The sequence below is a fragment of the Mercenaria mercenaria genome, chromosome 2, assembly GCF_021730395.1.
Source record: "Mercenaria mercenaria strain notata chromosome 2, MADL_Memer_1, whole genome shotgun sequence".
NCBI lineage: Eukaryota > Metazoa > Mollusca > Bivalvia > Venerida > Veneridae > Mercenaria > Mercenaria mercenaria.
This window is the reverse complement of record NC_069362.1, coordinates 15,317,008-15,336,583: the sequence shown is the minus strand read 5'-3', so window position 1 is coordinate 15,336,583 and position 19,576 is coordinate 15,317,008. Positions and strand designations below refer to the sequence as shown.

Here is a 19,576-nt window from a genome sequence, read left to right as displayed (position 1 = left end):
TTTGCCTAAGAACCAGTCTGCATACAGGAAATGCCATTCCTGTGAATCTGCGCTACTTCGGTTAGTCAATGATCTTCTATGTGGTATGGAGAAAAAGGAAGTCACTGCCCTTATTGCGATTGACTTAAGTGCAGCATTTGACACTGTCGACCACGACATTCTTCTAAATGTCCTAAAAGCACAAAATGGCGTCTGTGATACAGCTCTTCAAAGGGTAGACTCCTATTTAAGGCCTCGTACTTGTAAGATTAATATCAACAATGTATATTCATCAAACCGTCATCTTGAATGCAGTGTGCCCCAGGACAGTTGCCTTGGTCCTTGGCTGTATCTCACCTATGCTGGAACTCTTTTTGATGTCATTCCAAAATCCATATCAGTCTACGGTTTTGCTTATGATCATATAGCAAATAAAAGCTTTCGTCTTACATCTGTTTCCGTAGAATCACAAGTGATCGGAGACCTTGAAAGGAGCGCAGTTATAATCAATGACTGGATGAATAGAAACAAACTGAAAATGGACACTTCCAAAACTGAATTTATTATGTTTGGCAGCAGACCTCAATGGAACAAATGTTTTACAAATTCCATTAATATTGCTGGTGATGATGATAAACGTGAAAGCACAATTAGATATCTCGGTGCATTTCTTGAAGAAACCTTGAACTTTTAAAGATCACATAAATCGCAAATGTCGTACAGCCATGTTGAGTTACCTACGAATTAAGAACATCCGAAAATACTTAACAAAAGCAGCCACTGAAAGTTTAGTTTTGTCTCTAGTTATTTCACATCTGGATTATTGCAATTTCATACTGTATGGTGTAGCTAACTGTGAAGTGCGTAAGATGCAACGTACTCAAAACATGCGCGCAAAACTTGTCCTTAACAGGAGGAAATTTGACAGTTCTAGACAAGCATTGTACCACTTACATTGGTTGCCGGTGAAAGCAAGAATTGAGTTCAAGATACTCTCTTTCATGTTTAGCTGTCACACTGGCAGAGCACCTCTGTACTTAACAGAATTACTTACAGAGTATATTTCCAGTACATAAGGTTTGAGATCGTCTGAAAATTCTGAATGTCGTTATGTTGTTCTATACAACAAGTGCAAAACATTCAATGATAGAAGTTTCTGTATTATTGGCCCAAAACTTTGAAATGAACTGCCATTAGAACTACGCAAAAGTAAATCACTTGACACATTAAAAAAAATTAATCTTAAGACACTGTATTTCAGAGATTTCGCGGCAGTGTTTTAAATTTTTTGATCACTGTTTATTATGCGAAAACAGCAGGTGATAGTTCTTAAAATTTTGTAAAAGGTTTCACATTTCAACATTTATATGTCCAAGGTTTGTTTAATTTAACGCACTTGTTGGTAAGGCTCTATGGGTAGGGTAGTGTGTAGTATTTCTTTCTTAAATAGTAAATGATGACACCATTAACCGCGGGGGGTGGGTGGGCGGGGTGTGTGTCGGGTGTGTGTGTGTGTGGGGGGGGGGGGTATATATAACTATTAAAATGTCGAGTTCCAGTAACATATTGAAGAAGACCCAAGTTATGAATATTCAAGAATTACTGACCAAATATTATCAAATATAATTTATTACGTATAGAGGTATATCCTGTTATAGAAGGAAAAACATCAGGCAAAAGTAATGATTCTTTGCACTTCTCTAGCTCATCAGTTCATAAGAACATAAACTTGTACGTTTAGAATAAATACGTAAAAGGGAATATAACAGGAATAACAGTATCATATAAGCTGAACGCGAAATAATAGAGGTAATGTATTATGGACTGTACTTCTTTAAACTGTAATTTCGAAATATAACTGTATAAACAAAGAAAAACAACAACCAATGTATTTATTTTATTTATCTATTTTTGTGATACCTTATAACAATAACGAAAACTTATTCATTAAAACGAAAGCTTATTTCAACAAAATTACTTTTTTCATATAAAGAATTTTTTTGTTATAATTTGAGATCAGGTTAACCTGATTAAAACGTAGACAATACGTCCCTTCACGGATTCCGTATCATACATAACAGAGGCATTTACATTTCCGTACTATTTGAAATCAAATCATTTAACGTTTAAGCTTTCTTTAATACCAGTTATGTTAATTTATAGATAGATTTAAGGTGTTTTGCTATAACAGTTTAGCCATTCGTTCAACAGGGAAGTACATTGTGTCAAGCACACGACTAAATACTGAATTTATTTTAATATATAAAGTTTAAAATATGTAAGTTATATTTTGTTTTTGTTCTCTCCTTAACTGATAATGCCACTGATATTTGTCCAGATGTTCTGTACAGTTGGTCATTTTAGCTAAGATATCCCCGTTAAATTTTGATGCACATCTACTTTCGGTTTTAACTTACAGTTGAACGGTAATGATTAAAGTATCAGTACGATCAGACTTTCAATCTGGTTTAACAGTATATGTGAAAGTAAAATCTGTTTAACTTTACCATTAGAAGTAAATTGCGAGGTTTCACATCTACTTTCGGTTTTAAAGTATTTCGTTGCGTCCACTTTCGTTTTTGGGGTTAAATATATCATTTTAAAAAAATATATTATATGCTTACGTGTACTTCTAAAGTACGTCAGTAAAAACATATCGTACACATGCAAACTGTTTGTCATGGCGGTTAGGCTGTATACATTGGGTTTTTAATTTGTCAAATTAATTGAAACTGTATCATACGATTTCTAATGCTTGAATACGATGTATTTATCGACTACAGATTTAATAAAGCAAAAGTATGACCGACGATAACAAAGTGACTGTTACCGAAGAGACTGCGTTAGTTTCATGAAGTCTGCTGATTACGGCTGTAGTGGCTGGAATTATTTTAGGGCGAAACAACTTGCTATTACATGCTATACCAGTATTTTTTATGTGAAATAATTATAGATAAATGATTCTCACAATTCTTTAGCAATATGATAGCTTTGTAATTGATATATGTAGGAATGAACCAGGAAGTAACATCTACTTATTTAGATACATGACACACGTGATAATTGTCTCGCCTTATTCCTATCAGACTTGACATAAGTAAAACCAATGATCGGTTATTACTTAATAACACGTTTAGTTATCAAGTTTGAAATTCGTTTTGCTGTTACCATTTTCAGACATTTATAGATGTTTATTTACTTTTTTCAATCACAGACAGCATTTCGTAAACCATAACAGAGAGGAAGATGGAAATGCACTTCCAACGTACGTAATAAAACAGATTATTACTCATACCAATATTTGTAGCTTACGGTTAAGAAGTTTAACAATTTGTAGAATGCATGTATCAAGATTTTGTCAAAAATGAAAAACAAACACAGCCTTTTAAGTACGTTGATATTCTTAACAAAATAAGTGGTGTATATGGCAAAACTTGCACTTCTCAGGCAAATTTGAATAGTTGTTAATTTCAATACATGTATTTAAATATCTAACTTTGTCAAGCAAATTTTAGCAGACATTTTTGTCATTGTATGACATGAGATGCATCATGAGAAAACCAACATAGTGCGTTTCGTTTGCGACCAGCATGGATCCAAAGCATCCGCGCAGTCTGGTCAGGATCCATGCTGTTCGCTAACGGTTTCTCTAATTGCAATAGGCTTTGAAAGCGAACAGCATGGATTCTGACCAGACTGTGCGGATGCGCAGGCTGGTCTGGATCCATGCTGGTCGCAAATGCATAGTGTTGGTTGTCTCATGGTGCGGCTCAAATATTTTACCATTTATCAGAACGATTGATCAGTTACGGCAGGAATTGAAACAAGAAAAGACGGACAAAGAAGATGCTCTGAAACGGTGAGTAGGTAAAAGGTCATTTTTCCTTAGATTTAATACATTTTATTTCTGTAATTTATGAAGCATTAAAAAATCTTAATTCAGTAATCAACAAAACTGTGTTAGTGTACGTCTGTTCTCTCCATTGTTTAACCTTAGGAGATGAAATGTCCACTGATTTATAACTGGCCAATGATTTTGAATTAGTAAGTAACAGGGTACCGGTATCCTGACAATTCGCAATCCTGAAAATTCGCACAAAACCTGTTTTGTATGCAAGACTGTTTGAAAGTTAAACTCTGCTTACAGAAACAAAAACATCGTGTTTTTTTTTGTCTGAAAATATTTTCATACTTCGATATTTTAATTGCTTAATTCAGTTTTTCCTTCTGACTGCTTGACAGAATGTAGCATAAATCTCCAAAACCCACTGGATAAATAACCTAATACACTGTTTAATTTGGCTGAGACCAAAAACAGTTGGTGCGCCTGTGATATATTACAGACTCCGGTATATACCGGATTAACTAAATTTGAACCAAAGTATTTTGAAAAAGATCATTTAAAAAATGAGTACTTTTGCGTGCTCTGCAATTGATAATAATTCCGGGCATGCGCAGAAACGACTGCACCAACTCTGCAATGAGAAACATTCATTGTTTAATTTACTCTTAGACTAGTTTATTTTCCGTTACCAATAGTATAACTTCTAACTGACAGAGCGAACAAAGCACTTCATAATTTACTGTCTCCGTCTTCATTCCTTCTCCGGCTGCGCACAGCGCAAGGCATTAGCCCTGGCCTCCGAGCCACCACGTGGTTGCTGTGTCAGCGGGCGTCACTTTCAGTTTACTCCGAAAATACACAATTTGTCTCTGTATTTATACAGATAAATCAAATACATCATTTACATGAGCAAAATTAATGAATTCTGGTACAAAGCACAAGTAATAAGCAATGAAATATTTCTTTTAAAGTATAGATGCATTGTCAATCAAGTTACACCATAGGTTAATCAGTTTACTGCTACAGACATGTATTGAACCTGATATGGCATGTGCACCTCGCGAGAAAAACAACATGTTTTCTTTAATTTCTTAAATTATTACTTAACCTAGATTTTCTTAATTACTTAATATAATTTGGAGGTATTTTCAACAGAAAGAAATTACATCAATTTCTTTGCAAGAACTATAGTAACAATCTTCATTCATATTCATTTTACAAGAGACCATTCGATAAAAGACGCTAAACTTCTGCCTTGCATTCAATATGATATATGATACATGCCATTTTATTATTTGTTTTCTATAGACTGAGTGCTATAATGTCAAGTCGTTTACGAGATGGCAATCCTAATGTAGTAGATCTCAGCGATCAAAATCGTCCAATGAAAGTAGGAGAGCAGTTTTCAGAACTTTATGATAATCAATGGACAGATGCTTACAGTGCTGTCGAAAATCACTTTAAACAGAATGAGCCCAAGATTATTGCCTTCATGCTGGGTATTTTAGAGGTAGGCATATGGTAAATTTAAGCTTCCGCATATAATCAAGTGCATACCGCGTTTGTACAGTGCTGGCTAAGAAAGGATTTTTCATTTTAAAAAAAGTACTTTAAATATAATTTTATGAAGCAGGTAGTTGTAGACATGTAAGGAAGTTATGTTGCTATAGTGAGACAAAAGAACAATGTAATTTTTAGTTCAACTCAGCACGAAGTGTCCGTCGTGAGTCCGTCCGTTCGTCCGTCCGTCGTCAATATTTTTTTCAAACGACATCTCCTTAAAAACCACTGAATGGATTTTCATGAAACTTGGCTGGTTCGCTAGTAAAGTTGCTGTGCTTGGTTGAACATAGGGACCGCCATTCTTATAAATAGAAAACAATTAAAACGGGATCTCCCTTAACCGATAGTCCGGTTTTGAATTAGTTTCACACAAATGGTCCTTTTGTACCCTTCTACCGAGATTGTTAATATTATTATTCCGATTTGTGAAATAAAAACAACATGGCCGCCAGGGGACGTGGTCACTTTTCCCAACATGTATATAGTAGTAACTTTGAAAAAATCTTTTTGAGTGAAACTACTTGCCCGTTACACAAATGGTCCTTGTGTTACCCTCTACCAAAGTTGTTCAAATTATTTTAATTCGTCATAAAACATGGCCGCCAGAGGACATGATCACTTTCTCTTTATGTATGAAGTGGAAATTTAAAAATCGTTTTGTGTGAGACTGCTGGCTCGATTTTAAAATAGTTTCACAAAAATGGTACTTGTGTGACTTCCTACCGTATTTGTTCAAATTTATTTGATTCGTCAAAAAAAAAAACATTGCCGCCAGGTGGTGTGGTCACTTTTCTTTAAATGTAAATAGTAGAAACTTAAAACATATTCTTGTATGAAACTGTTGGTCCGATTAAAAAAATCACACAAATTGTCCATTTGTGATCTTCTACGAAGAGAAATCAACTTATAATGTTTCGTTAAAACACATGGTCGCCAGAGGGTGTGGTCATTTTCCGTATATTTATATACTTGAAACGTAGACAAGTTTCTTGAATGAAACTGTTGGCACGATTTTAAAATACTTTCACACAACTGGTCCATGTGAGACCTTTTACCAAGACTTTTCAAATTATTTTGATTTGTCATAAATCATGGCCGCTAGAGGGCATGGTCACTGTTCCTGAATGTATATAGTGGGAACTTATTCTTGTCAGAAACATCAGGCCCAATTTTAAAAAAAAATTATAAAAATGTTTCTAGGGTGACCTTTTACGAAGACTGTACATTTTTTTTATTTTGTCAAAAACGAGCGCCTCGGAGTGTGCTCACTTTTTCCTATATGTATGTAGTGGAAAAATCTTGTCTGCGCCTCGGTGTGTGCTCACTTTTTCCTATATGTATGTAGTGGAAAAATCTTGTCTGATATGTAGTGAAAATAATCCTCATATTTGATACTGACATATTACATCATTCCCACCCCCCATCCCAGCTTCATACCCCACCTCCCCTTCCCCAACCCTCACATACACATTACCTGCCCATAACTTTAAAAATATTCACCATAATATGGGTAAAACTTACGAGAGAGTTTTACCTTTTTTCTTAATCTGGATCACGTAGACGCTTATGTATTCATACGCCTGGAACTACTTTCTTCCGTTCATATATTTCACTTCATTCATACGCCGATGAGATATTACTATTAAACTTGCAAGAAAATGTTTAAAGAAATAATAATATCTACATATATATATCAGTTATGACTGTTAATATTGTGAAATGAATAAAACACATTAATAAACTTTTCTGAAATACAGTATTTTTATATTGATATGTATTAAATAAGGTAGCACATCATAAACCTACGTGTACAATACATGTTTATTAGTGTTATAATGCCTGATAGAAAATATAGGGAATCAATAAGCAGTATTTCAGAAAAGTGGATAACATTGTTTTGAACAATATTATAAAATATCCAAATATATCAGTTATGACTGCTAATGTTGTGAAATGTCTGAAATAGATTAATCAACTTTTCTGAAGTACAGTATGTGTATAATGATCTATAATATATAGGAAGCACAGCATAAACCTAGTTGTGCATTTAATGTTTATTAGTGTTGTAATGCCTGATTAAACAAATGGTAAATTAATAAACGCTGTATTTCAGAAAAGTGGATTGTATTATTCCTTACAATATTGTATTACTGTTAAGTTATTATTAAATTGTGCCATACAATGCTTTATACAGACAAAATATTCATTTGTGGTTAGCCCAGTGTCTTAAAATGCGTGTTTTATGGACAAAATAGAGGCAAAGGGACACAACTCTTCCAGTTTGTAAATTTGACATGAGTTATGTCTTTACGATATTGCAAAAAAATAATAAAGAGATAACTCTTCCTTTGTTAGGTATGCAAGAGTTATCTCTGTATGTTTTACATCTTACCAACACATATTTTGTTTAAACTTTGTACAGATTAAAAAAGTTTCAGTGCATATATATACGTAAAGTGTGTAAGTTTTACCCATAGTATTATATAGAGCGACGATATTTCTTTTTCAACTATGATTATATATATTGCCTTGCGAGGGAAGTTCCTCACGGGAAAAGGGTTTCTCTTGGGGATCTTTGCATCAGAAAAAGGGGCTACGGAATGCTTTTTGTGGTAGTCAAGTGTCTTAAAATGCGTGTTTTATGGACAATTTCCATGACAAGGGAGACAACTCTTACATTTTGTAAATTTAACATGAGTTATCTCTTTACGATTTTGCATTTTTAAAAAGAGATAACTCTTCCATTGTTAGGTATGCAAGAGTTATCTCTTTATGTTTTTCATCTAACCAACACATACTTTGCTTTCACTTTGTACAGAATAAAAAAGTTTCAGTGCATATATATACGTAAAGTCTGTAAGTTTTACCCATAGTATTATATAGAGAGACCAATTTTTTTTTCATGTATGATTATTTATATTGCCTTGCGAGGGAAGTTCCTCCCGGGAGAAGGGTTTCTCTTGGGGATCTTTGCATCAGAAAAAGGGGCTACGGAATGCTTTTTGGGGTAGTCAAGTGTCTTAAATTGCGTGTTTTATGGACAATTTCCATGACAAGGGAGACAACTCTTACATTTTGTAAATTTAACATGAGTTATCTCTTTACGATTTTGCATTTTTAAAAAGAGATAACTCTTCCATTGTTAGGTATGCAAGAGTTATCTCTTTATGTTTTACATCTTACCAACACATACTTTGCTTTCACTTTGTACAGATTTAAAAAGTTTCAGTGCATATATATACGTAAAGTCTGTAAGTTTTACCCATAGTATTATATAGAGCGACGATATTTCTTTTTCAACTATGATTATATATATTGCCTTGCGAGGGAAGTTCCTCCCGGGAGAAGGGTTTCTCTTGGGGATCTTTGCATCAGAAAAAGGGGCTACGGAATACTTTTTGTGGTAGTCAAGTGTCTTAAAATGCGTGTTTTATGGACAATTTCCATGAAAAGGGAGACAACTCTTACACTTTGTAAATTTGACATGAGTTATCTTTTTACGATTTTGCATATTTTCTTAAATATATAACTCTTTCATTTTTACATTTATGACTTGCAAAATCGTAAAGACATAACCCATGTCAAATTAACAAATTGTAAGAGTTGTCTACCTTTGCATCGAATTTGTCCATAAAACAAGCATTTTAAGACACTTAACTACCCCAAAAAGTATTCCGTAGCCCCTTTTTCTGATGCAAAGATCCCCAAGAGAAACCCTTCTCCCGGGATTAACTTCCCTCGCAAGGCGATATAAATAATCATACAAGAAAAAAAATTTCGTCTCTCTATATAATACTATGGGTAAAACTTACAGACTTTACGTATATATATGCACTGAAACTTTTTTATTCTGTACAAAGTGAAAGCAAAGTATGTGTTGGTAAGATGAAAAATATAAATAGATAACTCTTGCATACCTAACAATGGAAGAGTTATCTCTTTTTAAAAATGCAAAATCGTAAAGAGATAACTCATGTTAAATTTACAAAATGTAAGAGTTGTCTCCCTTGTCATGGAAATTGTCCATAAAACACGCAATTTAAGACACTTGACTACCCCAAAAAGTATTCCGTAGCCCCTTTTTCTGATGCAAAGATCCCCAAGAGAAACCCTTCTCCCGGGAGGAACTTCCCTCGCAAGGCAATATAAATAATCATACATGAAAAGAAAAAAATTCGTCTCTCTATATAATACTATGGGTAAAACTAACAGACTTTACGTATATATATGCACTGAAACTTTTTTATTCTGTACAAAGTGAAAGCAAAGTATGTGTTGGTTAGATGAAAAACATAAAGAGATAACTCTTGCATACCTAACGATGGAAGAGTTATCTCTTTTTAAAAATGCAAAATCGTAAAGAGATAACTCATGTTAAATTTACAAAATGTATGAGTTGTCTCCCTTGTCATGGAAATTGTCCATAAAACACGCAATTTAAGACACTTGACTACCCCAAAAAGCATTCCGTAGCCCCTTTTTCTGATGCAAAGATCCCCAAGAGAAACCCTTCTCCCGGGAGGAACTTCCCTCGCAAGGCAAAATAAATAATCATACATGAAAAAAAAATTCGTCTCTCTATATAATACTATGGGTAAAACTTACAGACTTTACGTATATATATGCACTGAAACTTTTTTATTCTGTACAAAGTGAAAGCAAAGTATGTGTTGGTTAGATGAAAAACATAAAGAGATAACTCTTGAATACCTAACAATGGAAGAGTTATCTCTTTTTAAAAATGCAAAATCGTAAAGAGATAACTCATGTAAATTTACAAAATGTAAGAGTTGTCTCCCTTGTCATGGAAATTGTCCATAAAACACGCATTTTAGACACTTGACTACCCCAAAAAGTATTCCGTAGCCCCTTTTTCTGATGCAAAGATCCCCAAGAGAAACCCTTCTCCCGGGAGGAACTTCCCTCGCAAGGCATATAATAATCATACATGAAAAAAAATTCGTCTCTCTATATAATACTATGGGTAAAACTTACAGACTTTACGTATATATATGCACTGAAACTTTTTTATTCTGTACAAAGTGAAAGCAAAGTATGTGTTGGTAAGATGAAAAACATAAAGAGATAACTCTTGCATACCTAACAATGGAAGAGTTATCTCTTTTTAAAAATGCAAAATCGTAAAGAGATAACTCATGTTAAATTTACAAAATGTAACAGTTGTCTCCCTTGTCATGGAAATTGTTCATAAAACACGCAATTTAAGACACTTGACTACCCCAAAAAGCATTCCGTAGCCCCTTTTTCTGATGCAAAGATCCCCAAGAGAAACCCTTCTCCCGGGAGGAACTTCCCTCGCAAGGCAATATATATAATCATAGTTGAAAAAAATATCGTCTCTCTATATAATACTATGGGTAAAACTTACAGACTTTACGTATATATATGCACTGAAACTGTTTAAATCTGTATAAAGTGAAAGCAAAGTATGTGTTGGTAAGATGTAAAACATAAAGAGATAACTCTTGCATACATAACAATGGAAGAGTTATCTCTTTTTAAAAATGCAAAATCGTAAAGAGATAACTCATGTCAAATTTACAAAGTGTAAGAGTTGTCTCCCTTTGTATTGAAGTTGTTCATAATACACGCATTTTAAGATACTTGACTACCCCAAAAAGTATTCCGTAGCCCCTTTTTCTGATGCAAAGATCCCCAAGAGAAACCCTTCTCCCGGGAGGAACTTCCCTCGCAAGGCATTATAAATAATCATGCATGAAAAAAAAATTCGTCTCTCTATATAATACTATGGGCAAAACTTACAGACTTTACGTATATATATGCACTGAATCATTTTAAATCTGTACAAAATGAAAGCAAAGTATGTGTTGGTAAGATGTAAAACATAAAGAGATAACTCATGCATACATAACAATGGAAGAGTTATCTCTTTAGAAAATATGCAAAATCGTAAAGAGATAAGTCATGTCAAATTTACAAAGTGTAAGAGTTATCTACCTTTGCATTGAAGTTGTCCATAAAACGCGCAATTTAAGACACTTGACTACCCCAAAAAGTATTCCGTAGCCCCTTTTTCTGGTGCAAAGATCCCCAAGAGAAACCCTTCTCCCGGGAGGAACTTCCCTCGCAAGGCAATATAAATATTCATACATGAAAAGAAAAAATTTCGTCTCTCTATATAATACTATGGGTAAAACTTACAGACCTTACGTATATCTAAGCACTGATTCATTTTATTTCTGTACAAAGTGAAAGCAAAATATGTGTTGCGCAGATGTAAAACATAAAGAGATAACTCATGCATATATAACAATGGAAGAGTTATCTCTTTATAAATGTTTTGCAAAATCGTAAAGACATAACTCATGTCAAATTTACAAAGTGTAAGAGTTGTCTCCCTTTTGCATCGAAGTTGTCCATAAAACACGCATTTTAAGGCACTTGATTACCTCCAAAAGTATTCCGCCCCTTTTTCTGATGCAAACATCCCAAAAAGAAACCCTTCTCCGGGGAGGAACGTCCCTCGCAAGGCAATATATATAATCAAAGTTGAAAAAAAATTATCGTCGCTCTATATAATACTCTGGGTAATATAACTTTTCAATGGAATGCTTTGTCAGCCATAAGTTTATAATAATTTAACAGTTATATAATATTGTATGAAATTCTATAATCCACTTTTCTGAAATACAGCGTATAATATTTACCATTTTCTGTCAATCAGACATTATAACAGTAATAAACATGTATTGTACACATTGGATTATACTGCACTAAGTGTATAATATCGATCATTATACAAATACTGTATTTCAGAAAAGTTGATTCATCTATTTAAGTTACAGTTACAAAGTTCATACAGATAATTGTGTAGTAAGGTTATAAAAACATTAAAAATATTTTACACTATTCACATAATCGTAACAAAGTAATCAGCGATGTTTATTGTAAGGTATAAAATGTAATAACTCTATATACAAAGATTGTAAGGTATTGGAAAAAAACTTTCTACCTTCTAATACGACAATAATCCGTTATAATTGATTGATGATGTTATCGAACATTTCAGAAAAGTGATATATATGTCATGAATTGCCAGTAATTTAATAAAAATATTGAATATTTTAAATAACTCAGTGTATAATTCAATTTCTGTATATAATATGCCGAGGATAAGTTACATGCATAAAGAGACAACTCTTAAACGCTTGTGGTTGAAGGAGTTATCTCTTTATAAAATATGAAAAATCGTAAAAAGATAACTCATGTAAAATTTACGTTTATGTAAGAGTTATCTCTTTTGGTATGCAAAATTTCCGTCAATATGCATTTTAATACACTTCACAACCCCCAAAAGTATTCCGTAGCCCCTTTTTCTGGTATAAAGAGCCCCAAGAGAAACCCTTCTCCCGGGAGAAACTTCCCTCGCTGGGCATTGCATTACTAGTAGTGTTGAAAAATTTTTCGTCGCTCTATATAATACTATGGGTAAAACTTACAGACCCTGTGTAATTGTAAGCATTTATATTCAAAGTACAGTTAAATATGTAAAAGCGATAATCCTTCGCGGAGGTATTAACACCTTTATACTGTATACACTTTATACATTTCTATAACACTACTATAAAGTAATCAAGTTATTATGAAATAAGTTTCTTTATTGTGTCCACATATTATATTTTCGGCGATTGGGTGAATTTTTTTCTTAAATGACTGCGACAATATTCGGTGGAAGGCTAAAAGTTTTATAATATGAAAGAATATTTCAGGAAGGTGTTATAGATCTATATATTAAAATGCGAAACATTTGTTTATGCATTATAAAAGAATAACAGACGTAAGGTATATTATAAAAGAATGAATAAACTGAAATATAAGAATATACAGGTGAATGATAACAATATAAATAACAAAGCAAAATATATAAATTGTTTGTGTTATATTATGTAATACTTTAGAATAAGTCAACATTTATAACACCAATTTTCTAAAATAATACTTTTGAATAAAAAACTAAAGAACGGAGTAAATATCAGTAATAGTTAAAATAAATACATAAATAACAGATAATAAGTGGTTCAATGCTGCGTGTATAAATGCGAAAAATGCGTATAAACAAGCATTACATAGTTTTAATTGTGATAAATCATTCGAAAATAGAATTATTTTATGTGACCTTAAAAATGTGTATAAAAATATTGTGCGCAAAACAAAGCGCTCTTACATACGGAAACAGTCTCAGGAGCTGATAAATCTACGTAAATCAAAACCTAGGGATTTCTGGAAACATTTCAAAAGGAACAGGTCAACAACTGGGTGTGATATCCCATTAGATGATTTCAAAAAGTACTTCTCAGATATGTTTAATGACATACGAACCACAGTTATTTATGATGTAGAATCTTTTAATGAGGAGAGTAATTTAAATATTGATAACCCAACATTTGAAGAATTAAATGTACCAATAACACCAATAGAAGTAAGGAAAGCAATTAAAAGTTTAAACAGAAACAAAGCTTCGTGTCCTAGTGATAACCTATTAAATGAATATTTTATTGAATCTTTGGATATCCTTGTTGGTCATATTACCAATATGTTTAATAAAGTATTTGATGCTGGTTATTTTCCAGACTTATGGTCTCAAGGTTTTATAGTGCCTTTACATAAGAAAGGTGACCGTAACGATCCAAATAATTATAGGGGAATAACTTTACTGAGCAATTTAGGTAAAATTTATACAAGTATTTTGACATCTAGAGTAGATAAATGGATTGAAGAAAACAATTTTTTGTCAGACGCACAGTTTGGTTTTCGTAAAGGCTGTAGTACGATAGATGCCATTTTCGTCTTACATAATCTAGTTAATAATATATTGTCTAGAAACTTAAGATTATATTGTGCCTTTGTGGACCTGAAAAAGGCCTTTGATTCAGTCTATAGAAATGCATTATGGTTTAAGTTATTCAATATGGGTCTAGATGGTAAAATACTTAGATCTTTTAAAGCTATGTATTCTGTGGTTAAATCATGTGTCAAACATTGTAATGCACTTTCTGATTTTTTTGATATATCGATAGGTTTAAGACAAGGGCAAAATAATTCCCCGGCATTTTTTGCTTTATTTGTAGAAGATCTTGAATTATTTTTACAAGGTAAGCAAGACAGCGGACTTTCATTGTATGATTTGAGTATAATTCTTCTATTATTTGCTGATGACATGGTCATAGTTGGTAAAACTCAACAAGACTTACAAAACAGTCTAAATAATTTACATGAATATTGCTGTTACTGGGGACTTGAAGTTAATACTTCTAAAACAAAAGTTGTTGTATTTCGAAAGAGGGGACCCATCAAACTATATGAGAAGTGGTATTATGATAATGAACCATTAGAAGTTGTAAATGATTTTAATTATTTAGGGGTTGTTTTTAACTATACTGGTTCATTTGTTCTTAATAATCAGTGTATCGTTGGCAAATCCTTAAAGGCAATGAATGTTTTAATGAATAATATTAACAAATATGATATAAGTCCATTTATATCGCTTCAACTGTTTGACTCGTTTGTGGGTTCTATTTTAAATTATGCATGTCCGGTATGGGGTTTCTCAAAGTCTAAAGATCTTGAAAGAGTTCACCTTAAATTTTGTAAAAACATACTTGGCGTGAAACAAAGTGCATGTAACGCTGCAACCTATGGTGAACTTGGGCGTTATCCCCTGTATATAAATAGATATGTTCATATTATTAAGTATTGGTTTAAGTTATTAAATACAGATAATATTATTTTAAAAGGTATTTACCAAAATGCTTTAGACCAGTGTAATCATAATGGTGTAAAAAATTGGGCATACCATGTGAAATGCCTTCTTAACGAGCATGGTTTCTCTGATGTTTGGAATCTACCAAGTCAGTTTGAAGCCAAAACATTTGTACCCATTTTTAAACAAAGAATTATAGATTGTTTTAAGCAAAAATGGTGTGCCGACATTGCTGCAAATAATGTTTTAAATACTTTATATTCACATGTTAAAACAAATTTTGGTATTGAAAATTATTTGAATATATTATTATGTAAAACATCACGAAGTTGTTTAACGAAACTCCGTATATCTGCACATAAGTTACGTATAGAGTCTGCCAGGTACGGCAGAGACAGGTTAGAAAGACACGAACGAATTTGTCAGTTATGTGATCTTAATGAGATTGAAGATGAATTTCATTTTGTTCTTAAATGCAGAGTTTATAAAGAATTACGTGCAAAGTTCATTAAACGTTATTTCTATACTCATACAAGTATGTATAAATTCTTAGAATTGCTACAATCAAGTAATAAATCTATTCTAGTTAATTTGTGTAAATATAAACATTAGCTAATAACAAGAGAAAGGAATTATTGCAAGGAATTTAAACTCGTGTCTTGGAAATGCTTGTAAGTTTGTTTGTGTTGACATTAATTATAATATAACATATACATATACTGCCATTCAGTTTATATTACACTACCTATACTTCTTGAATTCGTAAATGCAGATTATTTATTAGCATTAATTTTTGTATACTAGTATAACAAGATTGATATTGTTTCTATTGTGATATCGTCGTAATATTCTTGTAATATACTGATGGTTAAAATCAGATCTGTTCATTCTCTACATATACCGAAAAGTCATTTTGCCTATCACGTATATTGTATTATATGTATAATTTCATGTTGTATTAACAAGATACATGTATTGTATACGTTAATAAAATATCTGTTCTGTTCTGTTCTGTTAAAATAAATCGACTTTTACATTGTTCATTGTAAACAGTACACAGTCATGCAAAGTTATTAATTGGTTTTATCGCTTGTGCAATATGGCGTGTAGATACGGTAAACGTTAAATTAATTGGTTTTATCGCTTGCGCAATATGGCGTGTAGATACGGTAAACGTTAATCGTGTACAGTACATACATGTATAGGTTAGAAACAAAAAAAATCGTAATTAACAAATACCATGAAGATATGGATTAGAAACATATATAGAAGAAAATATATGAAGTATATATCGATATATAATAAAACCTAATAACACATTATTAATGCGCATAAAAATAGTTCCAAGCGTCTAGAAGATCAAGATTTATTCCCCTCAGGCAAAACTTACTCGTAAGTTTTACCCATATATGGCCAAATATTCATGTCAAAACACTAGTACTATTTCAATATAAATTCACAGTCATTTTCCATGCATAACCATCTACCAGACCTTTTTACGCAAGCAGCGTAACTCAGGTGAGCGATTTAAGGCCATCATTGCCCTCTTGTTTAGAATTGTATCTGGCATTTATTTGGAATAAGTTTTCGCACAACTTCTCATTATATTGTTTCACTTTCTTATAGATTTTTATTGATGATATAATGATTATACAGGAAAGCATGATTAAAATAACATGAAACTCCTTAGCATATTAATACTGTATCAATTGCAGCAATGTTTTAACACCTGCCAAAACAAAGCAAGAAACCAGTTGGAGCGTCTGCAAAAGGGTGTGACAAATCTTGAAGCTATGATCACAAAGGTAAGAAAAGTGTTTCTTCATACCAATCGTAATACATAATTATGTATGTCTTTACTACAGTGTATTAACAATACACTATGTAGAATCCAATCAAATAATCTAGTAGAGTATACTGTCAATCAAATAATATCATTGTTATCTTATTTCATTCCTTTAGAAACGTACCAAACTACCAAATGACTTGATGCAGCGTATTAAAGAAGAAAGAAAACATAGTGCTGCCGATGCAGTACCAGAATATACAAACGTAAGTGGAATCATAAAATACTCTTACTTCGCTACAAATGCCCATTTTATGATGACCTATATTACATAATAGAATATTATAAGTAAATAGCATATAATAAATTTCAAATTTGCATTCTCATGTAATTTAAGAGGACATTTTGAAAGTCCAATGTGATCCCGAAACTCCAATGAATACTGTTGAATTTCTGTTGACATGGAATCGCAGAAGTAAATCACCACTATCAAATATTTCCGCAGAATATTTAGGGTCCCGTCATCTGAATTGTCCACACATTTCCTCAGGTCAATGTCGTTTTTTAAAGTTAAGACTGGGCACACTTTTCACCGACTATTCGAAGAAGAAGGAAGGCTATTGCACCGGCGTCGGCGTCCGCGTTGGTTATATTTTTTTTTGAAGTTCAATAACTTCTTCATAAGTAAAGATAATCCAATTGGATCTTGCTGTACTTGCTTATAGTGACAATAATCAATAGTGTGACATGTTGTGTAACTTCACCTGCCATATATTTTCAGAACTACGCCCCTTTTAAGTTTGTTTTCTATTGGGTATATTTATGTCTCAAAAAATATCCCTTTTTTCCAAATGCACTACATCTGGCCTATAAAATTTTCTTTGTCCTCATTGCAAACAAAATTCAAATACATTGTACATGAAATACTCCCATCAATTTTGAATTATGATTCAAATTGAAAAAGTAACTTCACTTTTAAGTTTTTGTGGTTTTATTTTGTCTTGTACATGTAAACATTTAGCACCGCGGTTGGCTTAAGAAAGTGCTTCATGATGTCACGAACTTTAGATGGTTGACCTATGTGTATTGGTTTACTAGCGTTATTGCTTAAATCAAGGTTTCTAAATCAAATTATATTTTTTGAAATACATTGTCAATGTTGCTATTGGTGTATAAGTGTACATTCCTGGATTATATTGCATTTTACATGATTTTGGGGGACCCGAGGGTACAAACTATTTCAAAGTAATCAAGTTTTAACTTTTAATATTGCATGTTTATTACTCTTGTGTTGCTTTATATTGTCTTTATTGTAGATGGTACCTCAACTGAAGAAATTCCTTTCATCTCATGTTCGCGACAAGACAGATCTTCTAGAACAATCGGCACTAAAAGACTATACACAGGAGTGTTTGAGGTTGTCTTGGCTTATGGTAATACAAGACCCTCCAATGACAATGGTACTAAAATCTGAAGTAAAAGCAATTGACAACTTTAAGGTTTACAAACATAGAGGCAACCGTGTTGATTTTATTGTATGGCCCGCTTTGCTTCTTCAGGAAGGCGGCCAATTGATATCAAAAGGAGTTGCCGAGTTCCGTAAATAGGATATGAACTGTTCCTGTAAATGATGAAGAATATAACACACCATATTAGACTTTTAAATTTTGCAGAATATAAATAGTATTTACGTTTGTACAAGTAACTGATGCAGTACATTATGCTTAGAGAGATTATGACGGTATGTACCCTGAAAACAATGTATATATTGTTTAAAAACAAAACGTGTCCCATCATTTAGCCACATAGTGAATTGTTATAGAAGTGATCTTAGACAAAAAAAATAAGGTAGCTTTAGATTCAGTGTTGTTATATTTTCTGGTCCTTTGGGAACATGGAGTCCAATTAATGTTCATAGGTAATAGAGTTCCACTAAAGCCGATGCTAGGGTGCGTGAGAGATTTTTCACTTCCTCTCATGAACAGACTCAGTCAAACCGAGTCTGCTATAAGTTTGCTTCGTTGCATTCTATGCTTCCAAATGATCTTCTTACTGATTTTATTTACTGTTTGCAATGCTTATGTTTGTAATTCTACATGTCTAATTAATTATAACATTGTGCACGCGACAAATTAAGTTTTCTTCATGTCTTCGCTCCGATCCGTCCACATGTTAAAATCTAAACAGAAGCTCTCCACAGGACATACGTTCTGAAGACGTTTAATAATACTGAAGCTTTCCAAACGTTGTTATTTCAAAACATTATCCTAAACTATGTCTGTAAAGTCAATATTGAATTTATGTTATTAAGCAAACGGACCATTTTAAATATAATGGTCTTGTGTAACATAAACAATCAGTAAGAAATAACAAAAATGTACGTGTGTAAGGTCTAACACAGTAATAGAAACAATTAAGTAATCGTGTAATGATTCGAAATAATTATAATTTTGTTGGTCAAGTCAAATTGTCGTCAGAGTAAGTTAGGTTTCTCCAGGGTGCATCCATACTTTTTACGTTAAGTCTTTTTTTTTATCTTGGAATCAATATTTAATAGTAGATTCAAAGGCTACTTCCGTTGCTGCCCATACTCTAAAAGAACCGAGCATCATAGTAGGTACAGGTATTAGGTGATTGTAATAACTTACATAAATCAAGTTTA

General features: G+C 32.7%; 2 protein-coding genes across 2 annotated transcripts in view; one reads left to right on the top strand and one right to left on the bottom strand.

Annotated features, from left to right (window-relative positions):
* Positions 1-19,576, bottom strand: part of LOC123563266 (uncharacterized) — a 64,462-nt gene that overhangs the window by 34,870 nt on the left and 10,016 nt on the right. The window lies entirely within an intron of this gene.
* LOC123563277 (uncharacterized) lies at positions 2,862-18,764 on the top strand. Its single transcript, XM_045355991.2, has 7 exons — positions 2,862-2,875; positions 3,194-3,244; positions 3,773-3,838; positions 5,132-5,333; positions 16,844-16,933; positions 17,091-17,180; positions 18,231-18,764. The coding sequence occupies exons 4-7, from the start codon at positions 5,145-5,147 to the stop codon at positions 18,519-18,521; spliced, it is 660 nt and encodes a 219-aa protein (XP_045211926.1). The 5' UTR covers positions 2,862-2,875; positions 3,194-3,244; positions 3,773-3,838; positions 5,132-5,144; the 3' UTR covers positions 18,522-18,764.